The sequence below is a fragment of the Mustela nivalis genome (assembly GCF_964662115.1).
Source record: "Mustela nivalis genome assembly, chromosome: 12".
Taxonomy (NCBI): Eukaryota; Metazoa; Chordata; class Mammalia; order Carnivora; family Mustelidae; genus Mustela; species Mustela nivalis.
In genome coordinates this window covers 73,412,141-73,430,942 of record NC_139031.1, presented here as the reverse complement: position 1 = coordinate 73,430,942, position 18,802 = coordinate 73,412,141, and the positions used below count along the sequence as shown (strand labels likewise).

General features: G+C 40.7%; 1 protein-coding gene across 1 annotated transcript in view; it reads right to left on the bottom strand.

Annotated features, from left to right (window-relative positions):
* The window catches only part of ABCB1 (ATP binding cassette subfamily B member 1), a 108,386-nt gene that overhangs the window by 13,788 nt on the left and 75,796 nt on the right, over positions 1-18,802 (bottom strand). Inside the window, exons 20-23 of the mRNA XM_082692371.1 lie at positions 17,292-17,375; positions 10,150-10,353; positions 3,430-3,530; positions 2,047-2,187 (exon numbers count right to left, since the gene is read on the bottom strand). Coding sequence (XP_082548497.1) covers positions 2,047-2,187; positions 3,430-3,530; positions 10,150-10,353; positions 17,292-17,375 — 530 coding nt within the window. The remainder of the gene's footprint in view (positions 1-2,046; positions 2,188-3,429; positions 3,531-10,149; positions 10,354-17,291; positions 17,376-18,802) is intronic.

Below are 18,802 nucleotides of genomic sequence, written 5' to 3'. Positions count from 1 at the left end.
CTTCTTTGGTAAGTCCTTTCCCTCTGGACACTCCAGTTGCCCTCCTCTGGACACATTTCTCCATGTGCCTTTTTAGTATTTTATTTTTAAATTATTTTTTCCTTTCCAAGTTTTTATTTAAAATCCAGGTAGTTAACATACAGTGTACTATTAGTCTCAAGCGTAGATATACTGATTCAACACTTCCAAACAATACCCAGTGCTCATCACAAGTGCCCTCCTTAATCCCCACCGGCTACTTCACCCATCCCCCCACCTCCCCTCAGCTAACCTCTATTTTGTTCACCGTGGTTAAGTCTGTTTCTGGATTTGCGTCTCTTCTCCCTCCCCCACCCCCCACTCCCCGGTTTTCATCTATTTTATTTTTAAAATTCCACAGGTGGAGTTCCACAGGAAATCATATGATGTTTGTCTTCCTCTGAGTTTTTCTTTGCTTAGCATCATACTCTGGCTCCATCCTTGTCATTCAAAAAGCAAGATTTCTTTCTTTTTATGGCTGAGGAATACTCTATTATATATACATGTCTCTTCTTCTTTATCCACGCATCGGCCAAGGGACACTTGGGCTGTTTCCATAATTTGGCTACTTCCATACACCTTTTTAAACAGTGGGCCCGAGGGCACCTAGGTGGCTCAGTTGTTAAGCATCTGCCTCAGGTTCAGGTCATGATCCCAGGGTCCTGGGATTGAGCCTTGCATCAGACTCCCTGCTTGGCGGGAAGCCTGCTTCTGCCTCTCACACTCACCCTGCTTGTGCTCTCTCTCTCTGTCTCTCTGTCAAATGTGTCTGTCTCTGTCAAATAAATAAATAAAATCTTTAAAAACAAAAAACAAAAAAACAAAAAAAAAACAATGCGCCTTAGAACTAACACAGTACTTGGGAACCCGCCCAGAAGAATACTGTCACATCTCCTCTGGGCTCTAGAAAATTATACAAATGGTTAATCTCCGGCTTGTCATTATTTACTCTTATAAGATCTTTTACAAATGGACTAATCTTCAGACAGGTCTCTCCCTTCCTTTACTCAAAAGATTGATCCTCTTGATCTAAATGCCCATGTGTCAGCAACTTCCATCAATTCGATGCCTTACCTTGAAGTGAAACAATATATCAAATAATTATCTAATTTTAGCCCCAATGACAATGATGCTTGGTTTAGTCTTTTGGTCCAAGTCATAAGTAGGTCCTGCATATCATTTGTCAGACACTGATATTAGGGAGAAATTGTAAATCTTCTGTTGAGGTCATCATGAGCTAGCCATAATGCATACACAGCAAATGTCTAAACAGAATGAAACCATTACCTCCAACCTTAGATAAGCCAGGTTTAGATGATTCTGGTTTAAATGTAAAACTGTCCTACCACTAATGATGGTATTCTATCAAAGGGCAGAGTCTCACCCACCACCAAATCTAGATGCCCAGAAAGATTATACATACTTTTCACTACCCAACTGCACATCTGAGTATTTCAGAAGAATAATTAAGTGCAGGTCTGTCTTTCCCTGACGGAGGAACAATTTTCTGCCTTCATAGCAATGGAGCACAAATCCCAGTCTAGCTTTTCCTTTGTCATTTTTTAATTTCTTCAGCTCTTACCTTCAGCTCTTCTTGTGTCAAGGAAAGCAAATGTATTCTAGAAACTCCCAGGGCTTGCAGAGCTCAGTGTCCCACACTTGCTCTTTAGTTTCCCTGTTCAGAAATTTCGTTAAAAGGATCCAAACCCTTGGTTCAGGGTTAGGCTTCTTCCCAAACGCCAAAACCTCCTGGAAACCCCTCATTGAATCACTACCCCCACTGAGCCACAGATTCAGAAAGGCCAATGTATGAGTCAGCACTGGGGAAGGGACAGTCATTGATTCCACAAAAGAAATGGGGGTACTTCTGTTATAATACACAGAGACTTGGGCAAGATTTCACCTTCTGAATCACCAGGATCTCTTCATGAAGCTTCCCAGTAAGGTTTTCTATCTAGGCATGAAGTATGTATGTTTACCTCAGTTATATTTCTAGAGTTCAATTGCCAATATTAACCCGATACTTACAACAGAACATCCGGAAACTTCATGAACCCGTTGGCCACCAGGTAGGCACCAAACCGGAAACAGCCAGCGTAGGAAAAATACATCATTGCCTGGGTGATGGAAAATGAGATCCCGAAGATGTGTGCTTTCTTCAAAGAGTTTCTGAAAAGAAGATGTTATGAAGCTAACTTGACTTTCATTGCTCAGTCCTTAAAACATTACCTTTGCTAGATCAGCCACAGGGCATGGCAGATAAAAATGGGTTCAGTTTCCAAAAAGGTAAGATTGGTGCTCACTTTTCTACTTGTGAAATTTTAGGAAACTGCCTAATGGAGGATTAGCTATACCTGAAAGTGTTGAGGTAAAGTTAAAATAAGCCAAGGAAAACATGAAGGTTCTGTTAGGGATTCATAAATGGAAGTTATTTCCCTCTCCCTCCACTTTTGGATGTACAAAATATATGCACTCTAGAGTCAACATTTGTTCAACACGCATTTACCCAATACCTACAAGCTATTCTTGTATTCAGTCATATTCTTGCCCTTGGGGACCCACCAGTCAAGTTGACTGTTGATTTGATTATGCAATGAAGGTACCATATAAAAAACATGCAATGAAGCTACCCTATAAAAAACATGTTAGGGGAAGAAAAGAGGAAGCACTGAACTCCCTGGGGGAGTAAGAGAAGGCAACACAATGGCATAAATGTTGGTGAATTTTCTGAGCCCTGTGACCCAGGTGATGTGGAGGTAAGCACAGGCTGGTGAACGGGCAGCCCTGTGGGCCTCCTACCTTGGCCTCAACCAGGTCAACTCCATTTCCATCTGTCTCATATACTGGGAGTTCAAATGAAAAGTTCTTCAGAAAAAAAGACTTATTTAAAAAAAAGTTTGAAAACCCATCAATCAAGTCCAACTCTCTCCTTTTACTATGTAAGAGACTCAGAGAGGTTGGGCTGACTGTTTAGAACCGTCACTGGATAAGTGCATTAAAGGAAATACCAAAGTTCTCCACTAGAGAAGCCTCAAGAGAGGAAGGAAAGGCATATTCAGGAAGCATCACCCCTTCTACCCAGGTCCCACAGATACATCAAATTTCATGTTCTATAGAGAACTCATCCCCACTGAGAGCAAATAATAGGGTCATTACCTAAACCTGATATCAGAGAGTTATTCTCTATCTGTTCTCCCCCTCTGCTTCCCGTCAGTTACCCACTGTTACAGGATCTACTTCTGAGAGGTCAGGGTCTTGTGATTTGTCTCCTGAATAATTACAAGTGCTTCCCAGCTGGTTCCCTTCTAGTGACTTCTCCACTTGTTCCCTACCTTCTGGCCAAAGTAATCTTTCTAAAACCAAAATAACCCCCCCCCCCACATTCCCCTGCCACTCTTCAGTGGTTATTACCTGTATGGGACTTGCAAACTCTGTGCATACATGTATTCAAACTTCTGTTCCTGGGTCAAAGAAACAACAGTTCGGAAGTTTTCGATTGCTTCAGTAGCAATCTGTAAAAAAGAGCACCAGGTCCAAAGGTGAATGAACAGTGGTGGTTAGTGTGAATGCCATAAAAAAGATTAATAAATTAGTTTTATTATTATATATTATTTATTATGACCCATGAGCTTCTTCCCTATGAAAAAGAAAACTAATATACTAAATCAAATTTTAGATCTGGAAGGAAGATTGGCTGATTCAGTCTCCTCCTTATAGAGAGAGAAGCTAAGGCTTAAACAAATGTGAACACTTAGCTAAAGCCAGAGCTTTCTTTACAGAGGCAGAATTCCCCTGTGAACTCAGTATTTTACAACTATTGCAGTGTTCTTTCTTCTATGATGATCACATTTTAGGTTTATGATTATTTTATATATATATAAATATATATTTTTAATATATTTTAAATGTGATGTTCATATTTTTCTCATTATAATTATCATTCATGACAACTGAGGAATATTTGAAAAATACTGAAAAGAAAAAAAATGAGTAAAAATCTCCATATATGTGTATTTTACATATTAGCTTATATATTGTTTTTTTCTAAGCCTATAAGTACTTAGAAAAATTGGGACCAATTTCTTTTTTTGGTTTTTGCGTCATTATTTTTTTACCTTAACAAATATCAAGAGCATTTTCCAAGCTCATTAAATACACTTTAATAATGAGATTTTTAATGGGCCACATAATATCCCAGCCAGTTAAGCATTCCTTTATGGTTGAACAAGTTTTTCCATTCTCTTCCAATTAAAAACAATGCTGTGTGGGAAGTCAGGGTGGCTCAGCTGTTAAGTGTCTGCCTTTGGCTCAGGTCATGATCCCAGGGTCCTGGGATCAAGCCCCGCAACAGACTCCCTGCCTGATGGGAAGTGTGCTTCTCTTTCTACCACTCCCCCTGCTTGTGTTCCCTCTCTCACTGTGTCTCTCTCTGTCAAATAAATAAATAAAATCTTTGAAAAAAAATAAAAACAATGCTGTGATAAACATCCTTACACATAAACCTTTGTCCAAAGTAAATTATTTTCTTGAGAGGTTTTTTTTTTTTTTGTTTTTTTTTTTAAAGATTTTATTTACTTGACCTACAGAGATCACAAGTAAGGCAGAGAGGCAGGCAGAGAGAGAGAGAAGCAGGCTCCCTGCTGAGCAGAGAGTCTAATGCCAGCGTCGGGGCTTGATCCCAGGACCCTGGGACCATGACCTGAGCTGAAAGCAGAGGCTTTAACCCACTGAGCCACCCTGGTGCCCCATGAGAGAAGTTCTTAAAGGTGAAATTACTAGTCAAAGGGAATAAACAAATTTTTAAGGAACATGGCACATATTATCCATTTGTTTTCCAGAAAGTTTCTCCCATTCAGTTATTTTTTAAATGAATGCAATTTCCAAACAGTCTTTGTAATTAGGACAAATATATCCTTTTAGAGTCTAGGTAAAGGGCTGTGGAAAACCTGAAAAATTCCAGTGCACAAAATAAGATTTCAGCCTGTATCAGCCATGAGACTTTGAAATCTCTCTGTGTCTTGGTCTCCTCATACGTAAAATGAGGGGGATGGACAAGAGTGTCTTGAAGTCCCTTTCAACTCTGTAATTCTAAGAAAAATAGCTTTTAACTCTAAATCTAAATTATGAATCAGTGAGTAAGGGAAATTATTTTTCTATGAAGATGTTCTTCCTTTATCTGGCCTGTACACTGGTCAGAACAGATTTTTTTTTAAGAGCCAGGATTGGGGCAGAGGGAGAGAGAGAGAGAATCTTAAGCAGGCTCCATGCCCAGTGTGGAGCCTGACATCGGGCTCAATCTCACGACCCGGAGATCAAGATCTGAGCTGAAATCAAGAGTCAGATGCTTTAACAGACTGAGCCATCCAAGTGCCCCATGGTCAGAAGTGATCCAATAAAGACACGTTCATTAACAGTTGAATGATTAACAGCTCAAAAATCAAACATGAAACCTTACTTACTTCTTACTAAATCCTATGCCAATTACCTAATTTCAAAAAGAAATGTAAATATTTGATACAACATAAGTCAGTTTTTAAAGAGTAATTCAAAGAGCTATTAGAAGAAAAACAGTAAGACCGTATACTTGTGGGTTAAGCCGCTGCCTTCGGCTCAGGTCATGATCTCAGGGTCCTGGGATCGAGTCCCGCATCAGGCTCTCTGCTCAGCAGGGAGCCTGTTTCCTCCTCTCTCTCTCTCTGCCTGCCTCTCTAACTACTTGTGATCTCTCTCTGTCAAATAAATAAATAAAATCTTAAAAAAAAAAAAAAAAAGTTAAAGGGCGCCTGGGTGGCTTAGTGGGTTAAGCCTCTGCCTTCAGTTCAGGTCATGATCTCAGGGTCCTGGGATCAAGGCCTGCATCGGGCTCTCTGCTCTCTGGGGATCCTGCTTCCCCTTCTCTCTCTGGTGCCTCTCTGCCTGCTTGTGATCTCCATCTGTCAAATGAATAAATAAAATCTTAAAAAAAAATAAAGTTAAAAATATTATTCTCTGACCCAGTTAGGCCAAGAATATTGAACTATGTTTACCATAAACTACTAACAAAGACAGGAAAATGTCCAGATTCAATTCATGTTAAAATATTTTATAAAAATCTGTACACACGGGACACCTGGGTGGCTCATTCAGTTAAACAACTGCCTTCGGCTCAGGTAATTATTCCAGGGTCCTGGGTTTGAGCCCCGTGTCAGGCTCCTTACTCAGGAGGGAGCCTACTTCTCCTTCTCCCTCTGCCTGCTACTGTGCCTACTTGTGCTCTGTGAAATAATATAATTTTTTAAAAATCTGTACACACTATGAAAATAATATACATTTATTTTAGAAAATCCTCAAAGTGCAGAAAACAAAAAATTAGAAGAACAAATTGACCTCTAGCCAAATCTGCACACAACCCTTGTTCAGACCCATGTTAGAAATATTTTCAATGATAATGTGCCAAACAAACGGAAAGGTTCTTCATGTTACTAAGGAAATTCAACAATTTATAAAAATGTCTGCTGAAAACAGATTCTACTGTAAATTTCAGTGGTTTCTAAGAAATATTTTCTGTGCACCATTTTCTAAGTCAGGTGTGTTTTGTTTGTTTTTAAAAAACCAAATGGTCTGTAAATGTGGTCACTCCATAGAGGGTGTAAATAGCCCAATACAAGTGAGTTTATGAGTCACAGACCTCACATAGTGAGTAAAACCATAAAGTAATCACTTCACAACCATCTTCATTTTGCCTCATGATGAAGCAATTAAGAAAAGGCTTAATGAGTACTCTGCATCCTCACAGCTTCATTTTCTCCAAGAATTTTAAATAGAAACTCAGGAAACCACTATGAAGAGAGAACTTTTTTTCAAAGTTTATTTATTTATTTGAGGGGGAGAGAGAGAGCAAGCAGGGGTAGAGCAGAGAAAGAGGGAGAATCTTAGGCAGACTCCCCACCTAACACAGAGCCCAACTTGGGGATCCTTCTCACAACCCATGAGATCACAACCCATGAGATCACCACTTGAGTGGAAACCAAGACTCAGATGCTACAGACTGAGCCACCCAGGAACTCCAAGAAAAGAGAACCCTAATATGAGAAGAGTAAATAGCATTGAGTTTCCTTCAATAGCCATCGTGAACAAAGTAATTTTGAAGAAAGCAATATATACATACACACACACACATATATATATATATATATGTATGCATACATATATATATGTATAGGATAGGAAGAAAAGTATGAGGAGGGTTTTTTTTTTTTCTTTCTAGGGAAAAAAATTATACATACATATATATATGTATGCATACATATATATATGTATGTATAATTTATAAAATTAAAAAATGTAAATTATAAAATGTAAATACATATATATATATGTATGTATAATTTTTTTTTCCCTAGAAAGAAAAAAAAAACCCTCCTCATACTTTTCTTCCTATCCTCAAACAAGATAAGACTCTGCATGATCTCTTCTCCCCTCTGCATGATCCTCTTCTTCCCTGCTAACCTGTGATGTTTGATTATGGTTTTTATTTCTGAAAAGGAAAAAGCACCAATTTTATTAAGATGTTCACTAGTCAATAATAATGTGACAGAAATCAATGGAGCTCAGACAGGGTAGAGGTTATGATCAGACTGCCCCCAACACGGTCTTGCTCTGGAATCCTGGCCCTACTCTGTCTCTGTAAGGGCAAACCAACAGACCCAGTGCTGGTCCCCATGGAGCTTATGCCTTAGTAGGATAGACAGTCCACTATTCAATAAACAAAGAAATAGCAGACAAACAACAAGTGCTGAGAATTCAGGGATCAGGAAAGACCTCACCAAAGGGGTAATAATGCTGAGATCTGAATAATATAAAGGAACCAGGCAAGGGAAGATCAGAGGGAGCCAGCTTGTAATGAGGCCATGAGGCCAGAATGGGGTGGGCATGGGAGAGAGTCATGAAAGACTCACTCAGAGAAGATGTTGGGGCGGGGGGAAGAGATCATGCAGTCTTATCAACTAGGATACAAAGTTGATCTCTTCCCAGTGTGATCAGAATCCACCAGAGGGTTTTAAGTTGGTAACTGGTTAGTGAGTTCTTGTGTTTGTAAGAGATCAGGGTGGCTTCTGTGAGAAGAATGTAGAAAGTGGGTGGACAAGAAGGGAAGGAGTGGGAGCAGGGAGATCAGTTAGAACTATTGCTTTGTGATTTGGGGAAGTTACCCAACTTCTATGAACCTTGGGTTTTATTAACTAATAAGAATTCCAAAAAGTGATTGAGTATCAAAGGAGAAAATGTACACAGAGCTCCTCACATGATGCCTGACATATATTAAATATTCAGTAAATGGTAACCTGGGAATGAGGAGCTTTGGGAGTTGATTTTCAAAACTACACAGACCAGATGGTCTTGGAATCACCACTTTCCCTACCTGTTCTTGCCAGTCTCATGAAACACCCCTGAATCAGAGCATGTATCTCATTTCTCAACCTCTGCTCAGTGAATCTGCCACATTCACACATATCCATGTCTACCTGCACCTCTTCCTTGCTCCCGGGACAGATCTCCAAGAGTCTGAAATCTTGAGTTTCCTTGGGATCTCAAGGAATTCTGGGATCCACTTTAGAAGTGCTAACCTGTGATGTCTAACAAATTACCTTATAATTGAGAATCTTGATCACCTTCTTCCTCTAAACAATGTAAGGTTCCTTTCTGGGACATTCTGAACACCTCAGGAAATGATGATATTCCTAAACACTAATACATTTTCTTTCTATACATTTTGTCCTAGATTTTTCCATGCTCTCACATGAAAAGTCAATACCACAGAAAGAAAAAAACAAGACAGTGGAGTATTAAATGAGGTGACTGTTCACAGAACATGTCCCCTGATAGGGGTCAATGTGACAAGGGCCAGCCCACAACCAGATGCCAGTGGGTCAGCTTGGTCCTGCTGAAGCTTGGGACTGGGTCTCTGATGGCCTGAAGGGGAGCCTCACATGAGACCTTTCTCCCATAGACACTAGTTAGGAAACACTAAAACTAGTCCAATGGAATTCGTGAAGGAATCCAAAGGAAACAGGATAAAAAGTCTGAGGAGATGGCTGGGAGGTAGAGGACAAAGTGTCAGTGGTGATGAACTTCCATGAAGAAGTACCTACTACATCATTCATTATTCTCTGGTGTGGTGCCTGGTCCTGAAACAAAGTACCTCAGATACATGGCCTAGAGAGCCAGAGCCACTGGATCTTTCTGGGTCCCTGCCCTGACTCTTAGGAACTCTGGAGGGTCTACTAATAGATGTATCCCTATCCAGTTTGGGGGCTCAGTCATTGCTCTGACCACTTCTATTTCTGTAGTGATACAAACCATGTGCTATCAGATTTGTTTGGTCATTAGAAGAACTATCTGCTTCTTCACAGAGGCACAACTTTGGATCCTGGCTATGAGGCTTATCAGCTCTAAGGCACTGGGGCCACAACTCACCTGTGCCTCAGCTTCAGCTGAAAAAGGAATGAATCATAAAGCCAACTTCTTAGGGTCACAATGAGGAGTAAAGCATTGCCAAGGAAACACTGTAAATGCCATACAAGCATTTGTTTCAAAACAACAACAGCAACAACAAGTAAACAAGTATGTAGGAAGAGAAGGAGAGGAAAGAGAAGAAAAAGTAGTAATAGGAGCCACACTACCTGTAGTCGGGTAAAGATAAACAGAAATAAGATGCCAGCAGGAGGCATGATAAAAAGGAAAGAATGCTAACAATTTAAGCCTGACAGAATAAATACCTTTAGGACTTTTCCATATTTTAACCACCCCCCCCCCATAACATGTAATAAAATGGGGCTGCTTTCCTCAATAAAGGAATGGATTTCAGCTCGCTTGAGGGAAAGAAGGACAGAGGGAGAGGGCAGAGAGGAAGAGCATGAGGACAACGGTATGAAACAATGAAAGCCTAACAAAATCAGTTGTCAGGCTGTGAGCCTCAGACTTCGTTGGGCTTCTTTTCTTCAGTTTCCAATCTTCCTCCAGTCAAGTGAGACTGCTTGAAGGTCTGGGTATAAAAACATTCTCCGAGCACAGTGAATAGCCGCGAGTAATAGAACGATCCTGATTAGAATATTTCACTCTTTCAGATCAGCATTTATATTTAGGTTGACTCACCTTCCCAGCACCTTCCAGTTCTTTCTTATCTTTCAGTGCTTGTCCAGACAACATTTTCATTTCAACAACTCCCGCTATTGCAATAATGGGTACGATGGCTAAGAGTAAAAGTGTTAACTGCCAGCCATAGATTAAGGATATAATAATGCCTGTCCCAAGATTTGCTATATTCTGGGTAATTACAGCGAGCCTGGAACCTATAGCCTACAAAATAAAAACACAAAACGAATTACAGAAATGCTTTCATATTCTCTTTAAAACCCATGCCTATATTTTCCTCAGGATTATGACTTCAGCTTCATGAAATTCTATTAATTATCTTCTCACTTACAAAACAAAAGGGAAAGTTTTACTCGTAAATTTATCTGGTTTCTAAAATGAAAATTTCCATGATGACATCAGAGTAAATACTGAAAGAAGATCAATAATTCAGAGCTAAGTTACATATTTCTATCTCTTCCAATTTTTTTTAAAGAGTTTTATTTATTTATTTGATAGACAGAGAGAGATCACAAGTAGGCAGAGAGGCAGGCAGAGAGAGAGGGGGAAGCAGGCTCCCCGCTGAGCAGAGAGGCCGATGCGGGGCTCGATCCCAGGACCCTGAGATCATGACCCGAGCCGAAGGCAGAGGCTTAAACCACTGAGCCACCCAGGCGCCCCTCTTCCAATTTTTTTTAAGTAGGCTCCACACCAGTACGGGGCTTGAACTCACGACCCTGAGATCAAGACCTGGACTGGGTTCAAGAGTTGGACGTTTAACCAAATGAGCCACCCAGTCACCCCTCTCTTCTAACTTTTAATACCAAGAAAATTTTCATTAATCAATGAAACCATGATCACTAAAGCAAGCTCTTCAAATAAACAAGATAAAAGGGGCTCCTGGGTGGCTCAGTCGTTAAGCACCTGCCTTTGGCTCAGCTCATGATCTCAGGGTCCAAGGATGGAGCCCTGTGCTGGGCTCCCTGCTCAGCAGGAAGCTGCTTCTCCCTCTCTCACCCCCGCTTCTTGTGTTCCCTCCCTTGCTCTCTCTTTCTCTGTCGAATAAATGAACACAATCTTTTAAAAAATAAATAAACAAGATAAATAATCTGATAGTTACACTGGAAATGGTGGAGATTTCCAATGTTAGATGCATAGCTACTCATAAGTTAAGTCTAATATATGTCATTAAGGAATCCAAATATATATGGGTCTATTTGAGATGCCTATTGGGTTTAATTTAACCTGCAGTTGATTTGGGAAAACTACACAGAGCTGAAAGTTATGGAATTTAACTTAGGGTATTAAGCAAGCGTTAGAGACTTTAGTGTGAATGCCAGAGGGGGCCTGGAGCATAACTTTCAGTAGCATGCAATGACTTCCAGCTCTAAAGCCAGAAGTCAAACTATAAAGTCAATTCAGTCCACTACTCCATACCGTACTTCTCTACCTTAGAAACACCTAAGCCCTCAATCGCTTCCAAAGTCCGGCTCTGATGCCCAGATTTGGGAATGGCCCAGGTTTTTTCTACTCCCAAAGCTTTCTCTGCCTGACCAGGGCCAGACTCAGGTGTAGATTCCAATGCAGTAGAGTCCAGACCGGTCACATCTTCCTCCGTGTATCCCCTTCTCCATCATTCCAGTATCAACCCTCTAAAATCATTCAACACCTACATGATATAAATACCAGACCAGGAATTAGGGGGCAAGGGTATTATAACTACTAGGAGCCTCTGTACATTAAATTCTGTACCAGGAATTGCGCCAGACAGCATGAATAATGGAACATTTCTTTCTGTTTGATGCAGCCGCTGAGTTTCTATCAAAGGGATGCTTAACCAAATTTGGTTTGTCAAAAAATGAAGTGGATTTCAGAGCCAGGTCTCTGCATTTGTACGTTTCCAACCTAAAAGTCAAAGGTTACAAACCGGACAGAGTCCATGGCATGGGGACAATGTAAACTGCTCCTGCTCTCAGAATCTACGCGTCCTACCCAGAACTCACTTCCCACAGCTACTGACAGAGAAGTGCTCAGAACATCCACAAAGCTCACAGCAAGTGAACGATTCTAGCACAACAACCTTCCAGACATAGGAATGTTCAGGTCTGGATGGCAGTCAAGGTCATGAAAATGGATCAGAGAGGACAAATTCTCCTCTCATGTACATGAAAGGTGAAGAAAAGATCAAGAACCTCAGGCTTTGGGGTGTGGGGAGATTATACTCCTCCGTTTGACTTGAGTTAGCACTTGAAGTCATGGCGCTGGTTACTGTTCCTTATGCTAAAGACTAACACTGTTCCACCTCTAGTCATCACACAGAGCAGGACTCTAGAGTTCTGAGGATCACAATGAATGGGACAGCATAGATTAGTAGTAGCCTGGTAATTTTCATTTCAAAAAGTAGAACTGAGAGAAGAGAACACTCCCAAAAACCATAGCCCAAGCTTGAAACAGGGGGAGACAAAAGCAGCCCAACACTTGAAACCCATCAAGACCCCTCATTACCTCTCCACCCGCTGTACTTTCAAGTAATTCTATCTCACTTCCTCTTCTCATTTTCCTGCCCATTCTTCCTTGTTACTCCCTGCCCTGATATTTATTTCCTCCTCCAAACATGACCATATTGCTTGAAATCTAATTTAAAGCACTTGTGCTTACTGGGGGGTGGGGGGGAGCCCATTTCCTGAGCCTCTTTCTGTAATTAGAAACATAACTCCATCTTCCCCTCAACCACCTTCTCCTGGGGATATAAAAATACCTTACATACATAGTGGCTTTTGATCTGTACGTGGCTCTCATTTGCTTTTATTCCCCTGCAGAAATCTAGTCCTAAAACCAAAATAAAACTTTAAAGCTCACTATTTCATATGCAAAATGCTTAGATTATTTTCTCCTGATTTCTTTCCTAGAAGAACATGCTTCTGACTCAGCAATACATCCAAGAAAATGTTTCCTTGATGGTCAAGTTAAATATGAAGAACATTTAACCTAGATAAACACTATCAGTAACTATATACGCACAAACTTGAGTTAGCCCTGGCTTGGGTAGAGTGATTTTTGACAGTATTGCTTCCCTTGGATATTTTTGGATATAAAAAATTAATTTCACCACTTCCCACTGTGGAGTAGAGATACAAACACACAGACACAGACACACACACACACACAGGTAAATTTAAGTGAATATATGTATATGCATGCATATAGCTGCGTGTATGTATGTTTACACACCTACACACATCTGCCCCAACATGAATAGGTCAGCTGGTAGCATTAAGTGGATACAACTGTCCTGTCTCCACCAACCTGTGGTAACGGCTATGTCAGACTTTTCTGCCTCTGACGGTACTCACAGACCTACTCGCTTCCTCTTCTCTGGTCCTTAGCTACTGATCGAAGTTCTGGAGAACACTTCTGAACCGGTGGCTCACACGGGGGTGTGCAGGCTAGTGGGGCCATTAGAGTGTGAGTTCGAAGATACCAATGAAAAGCAGCAGGTCAACACCAGCAGGCAATCCGGGGCTCCCAGATCTCTAGGGGCTGAGGAGCTCACAAACGACAGGAAAGTGACAGGCCTGGCCACCAGTCTTAGACATACAAGAAAGGGCCACGGCTTAGGACAGGCCATAAACCCAGAGGAATTTCAGAGAAGGGAAGAAGGACAGCCAGCACACAATGCCCACACTGTGCCTGCTCAGGGTTCTGCCACTGGGACTGAGTCAGTATTTCCTCTAGGCTGTGTCCTCCACACCAAACAAGGTGTGGGACGTGCATGTCCCTGTGGGCACATGAGCACATTCAACAAGATCTCTGTGAAAGGCATGCTTAAGGGAGGGCAGCAAAGTTTAACTAGGGAAACTTGGATTTCAGAAATTTGAGGACACACTGTGTCCGCACGGAGCCTGATCGCCAAAGACTCACTCTTGAAGGGAGGGAGAAAAATGGATTGACCCCAAGCTCACTGACTGATTCTCCTGCCAAGTTAACTTTTAAAAATAGAGACTGATGCTTTATGTCTTCTATCTAACACCCACTTCTCTTCTCCATTTCCCAAGAAGTCCTTTAACAATGTATCCAATGGTGTTTGTTCTCTTTTCTCCTTTTTCTTGATCACCCTTCCAGCAGGTTTTGCTCCCACCACACCTTGAAACAGTTCTTGTCAGAACCATGGCACCTTCTTTTTTTTTTTCTTCCCCCATCAGCACCTTCTAGAGGCTGGAGCATGGTAAGATGTTCCATCACCTTACAAGGTGATACCGCTTATTAGCGGTATCTGACATCCTTGAATGCTCCTCCTGAAAACACTTTTTCCATGTTGTTTCTAGGACACTGCTCTAGGACCCTCACTGGCTGCTCCTTCCCAGTCTTTTTTGCAGGTACGTCCTCATAGCACGGACCTCATGGCCCAGCACTTTCCATGCTCTCTAGCTGTGTATGCTTCCTTGTCTATTAACCCAGCCCCCTGGTTTACAAGCCATCAATGCACTGAAAAATCTCCAAATGTCTATTTCCAGACCAGACTTCTGTGCTCAGCTCCAGACCCGTGCATCTAATCTGCCTTCTTGATATCTCCACTTGGACATCTCATTGGACATCTCAAACGTACCATGTTCCAAAAAGAACTCTCAACTCTCCCTCAAATCTGTTCTTTCAACAGGCTCCCAGTTTCATTAAAAAAGCAACTCCATTTTTTTGGTAAAGGTTTTTATTTATTTGGCAGAGAAATATAGGGAGAGCACAAACAGGCAGAGCCGCAGGCGGAGAGAGAGAGAGAGGTGGGGAGAAGCAGGCTCTCTGCTGAGCAGGGAGCCTGACGTGGGGCCCGATCCCAGAACCTTGGGATCATGAACTGAGCTGAAGGCAGCCACTTAACCAACGAGCCACCCAGGTGCCCCACAGTTCCATTTTTTAAAGTGATGCTGGTCAAAAATTATGGAGACATTCTATATTCCCATTCTCTTATACCCTACATATAACCAATAAATTCTGTTGGCTGTACCTTCAAACTATGTCCTGAATCTGATTACTTTTTGTCACCTTCACGATGACCACTCCAGTCTAAAATGTTATCATCCCTCCCCTGACTTATGGCAATACATCCCCTGCCTCCACCCTTGCCCCCTTCAGCCTAGTCATACAGCAGCCTTTAAAACTTTCAGATCCCAAGGGGCGCCTGGGTGGCTCAGTTGGTTAAACGACTGCCTTCAGCTGTGGTCATGATCCTGGGGACCTGGGATTGAGCCCCTGGTCAGGCTACCCCCTCTCAGCAGGGAGCCTGCTTTTCCCTCTCCCTCTACCTGCCATTCGCCCTGCTTGTGCTCTCTCTGTCATAAATAAACAAGATTTTAAAAACAAACAAACTTTCGGATCCCATCACTTCTATGTCCAAAACCCTACAATGATTTCCCATCTACTTCCAGATATAATGCAGATCTCAATTCTTATGCCTCTTCCTTTCACTCACTTTACTGCAGCCATACTACTCTCTTTACTCTTTTTAGAACAGTTATGGAAATGCTCCAGCCTCAGGGCCTTAGTAGTTCTGATTCTTCTGTTTAGAACATTCCTCTCTTATTTATCTACAGGGCTAGTACATTTCCCTCATTCAGGCCTCTTGCATATACCACCAAATCTCTGAGGCCTGAAAGCCCTTACCTGTACATCCTGCCATTATTTTTTCTCATAGTTATTTTTAATGATGATCCTGGCATGCTGTGTGGACACCAGAAGGCCAGGTTGTTGTCTGCTTTATGAAGTTCAAAGTTATTTCAAGTAGTACACATGTGGCACTGATAGGTTCTATACAACTTGATCTAAACCTCCATGTTCACTGATTTGTGTGTTTTAAGCAAAGAAATCTGCATTTCAACAAGTCACAAGCCACAAGAGGGTGGCTCAGTGGATTAAGCCTCTGCCTTCCACTCGGGTCATGATCGTAGGGTCCTGGGATCGAGCCCCGCATCGGGATCTCTGCTGAGTGGGGAGTCTGCTTCCCCCTCTCTCTCTGCCTGCCTCTCTGCCTGCTTGTGATCTCTCTCTCTCTGTGTCAAATAAATAAATAAAATCTTAAAAAAAAAAAGTCACAAGATTTACATTGTAATTTAAAACTCTGTGCGCTTACACATTCATAACCTAATTTAGTCTTACGGAAGCCCCCTGTATTTGATAGAAGAAACTTTAATATAGAGCTACCTTAAAGAAAGACTAAAAGATTAATAAGGTTCAAGGGAGGGAAAGGCACAGCAGACATCACATGCTTTTTTTTTTTTTTCCTTCAAATCCTATATCATCTTGTGCACTTTTGCTATCAGTAGTTACAGTGTAGAAGAAATTGTCACTTCCTGCACAAATCAAAAACCTCCTGGTTCAACAGTTTCTAGTTGAGCAGTTAAAGAGTCATGTACTAGTATAATTTGAGCTTTACAACCAAATGAAGTTGTTCCTTCTACCACTGCTTTAATGTTTTAATGTGCTTCTCATTTCTTTCAACCTGTTTTTATTTTTATTATTATTACTATTTTTTATTGAGAGAGAGAGAGTGCACATGCATGAGCAGGGTAGGCAAGGAGGTCTAGAGAGAGAGAGAGAGAGAGAGAGAGAGAATCTTAAGCAGACCCCAGGCCGGCCTAGCGGGGAGCCCGATGTGAGACTTGATCTCAGACGCTGATGGCATGCCTTGAACTGAAATCAAGAGTCTGATGCTTAACCAACTGAGTCACCTGAATGCCCCTCAACCTGTTTTTAGATTTTTCTTCCCTCTCTTCTAAACTGCAGTACTCCTAAACATGTATACAGAACCTACATTCTTTTTTCAGTAGCAATTAGTTCTCTGTTGATTAACTGAAACCAAAACAGACTGATCTTGCATGATATGCTGATAAATACTTCCTTTTCTAAATAATTATCCTTCCATGTGTATCCTGTAAATAATATGACTAACTAGTAAATAACAAAAGAAAGCTTGTAAATTATATATACACTATACAGTATACAATGTTTATTTAAGTGGTTAACATTTTTGCTATGAGGCAAATGATTTATGGTGTTAAATATTTATCTAACATTTTAATGATAACGAGAACACCGAAAATGGGAAAATTAATTCCATGCGGAGATCCAAAATGGCCAACTAAGACTAACACCAGCAGACAGAAGGTACATACCCCTTTAACTTGAGCAGCGTCATTGGCAAGCCTAGTTGTCAATGCTCCAGTGGTGTTTTTAGGGTCATCAAACCAGCTCACATCCTGTGGCACAGAAAAAGATTCTATTATCTTAAAGCTCTACTTATAAGACCCTTAGCTCCAAGGGCAAGGATAAGATCAGGATGGTTATCCTTTATACCCCTTCATTTCACACTCAGGATTTGATACTCAGTAGACAAGAAAGGGACTTAATAGACAAACACATAAGTAATTTCATTTGTCAAAATAATGTTCTGAGTGCCTGCTACTTAGACATCCAGAAAGAGAGGCTGAATAGGCAGTTTAGATAACTGGAGTTCAGGGCAGAATAAATAAATTGGGTTTAAGAAATCAACAAAAGAAATTTAGATTGAAATTTAAGATTAACACAAAATAGGATTTTTTGATAAAGCCATTTACCTTTTAATTTTTAAAATTTACTTTTATTTAAATTCAATTAATTAACACATAGCACATTATTAGTTTCAGAGGTAGAGAACAGTGATTCATCAGTCTTCTACAATACCCAGTGCTCATTATATCACATGCCTCCCTTAATATCACCCAGTTACCTTATCCCCCAACCCCATTCTCACCAACCCTCACTTTGTTTCATATGATTAAGAGTCTTTTATGGTTTGTCTCCCTGTCTGATTTCATCATTTTTTTCCCTCCCTTCTACTATGATCTGGTTTTGTTTCTTAAATTTCACAAGTAAGTGAATATGATAACTGGATTTCTCTGATTGACTTATTTCACTTAACATAATACCCCCTACTTCCATCCATGTCGTTGTAAATGGCAAGATTTCAATTTTTGAGGGCTGAGTAATATTCCATTTTGTGTGTGTGTGTGTGTGTGTGTGTGTGTGTGTGTTTGTGTATGTATATACACCACATCTTCTTTATCCATTCATATGCTGATGGACATCTGGGCTCTTTCTGTAGTTTGGCTATTGTGCACATTGCTGCTATGAACATTGGGGTGCATGTGCCCTTTGGATCATAACATTTGTATCTTTGGGGTAAATACCCAGTGGTGCAATTCTGGAGGGTAGCTCTATTTTTAACTGTTTGAGGAAGCTCCATGTTGTTTTCCAGAGTGGATGTACCAACTTGCATTCCCACCAACAGTGTAAGAAGGTTCCCTTTTCTTCACAACCTCCAACATCTGTTGTTTTCTGACTTGTTAATTTTAACCATTCTGACTGGTGTATTATCTCATTGAGGTTTTGATTTGTACTTCCTTGATTCCAAGTGACGGGTAGCATTTTTTCATGTGTTATTAGCCATTAGTCCATTTATCTTTTTAAGTACATAAGTACTAAAAAGATTGTGAATTTGTAGTATGAGTTATATCCATAATAAAAATAACTATGGTCCTATTATCCATACTGGTGATTTGCAATTAAAGCAATATCTATCATATTTTCCCCAAATATTTAAGAAACAAAAAAGTGTTACAAGTTATTACAGCATGCATCACTTTGC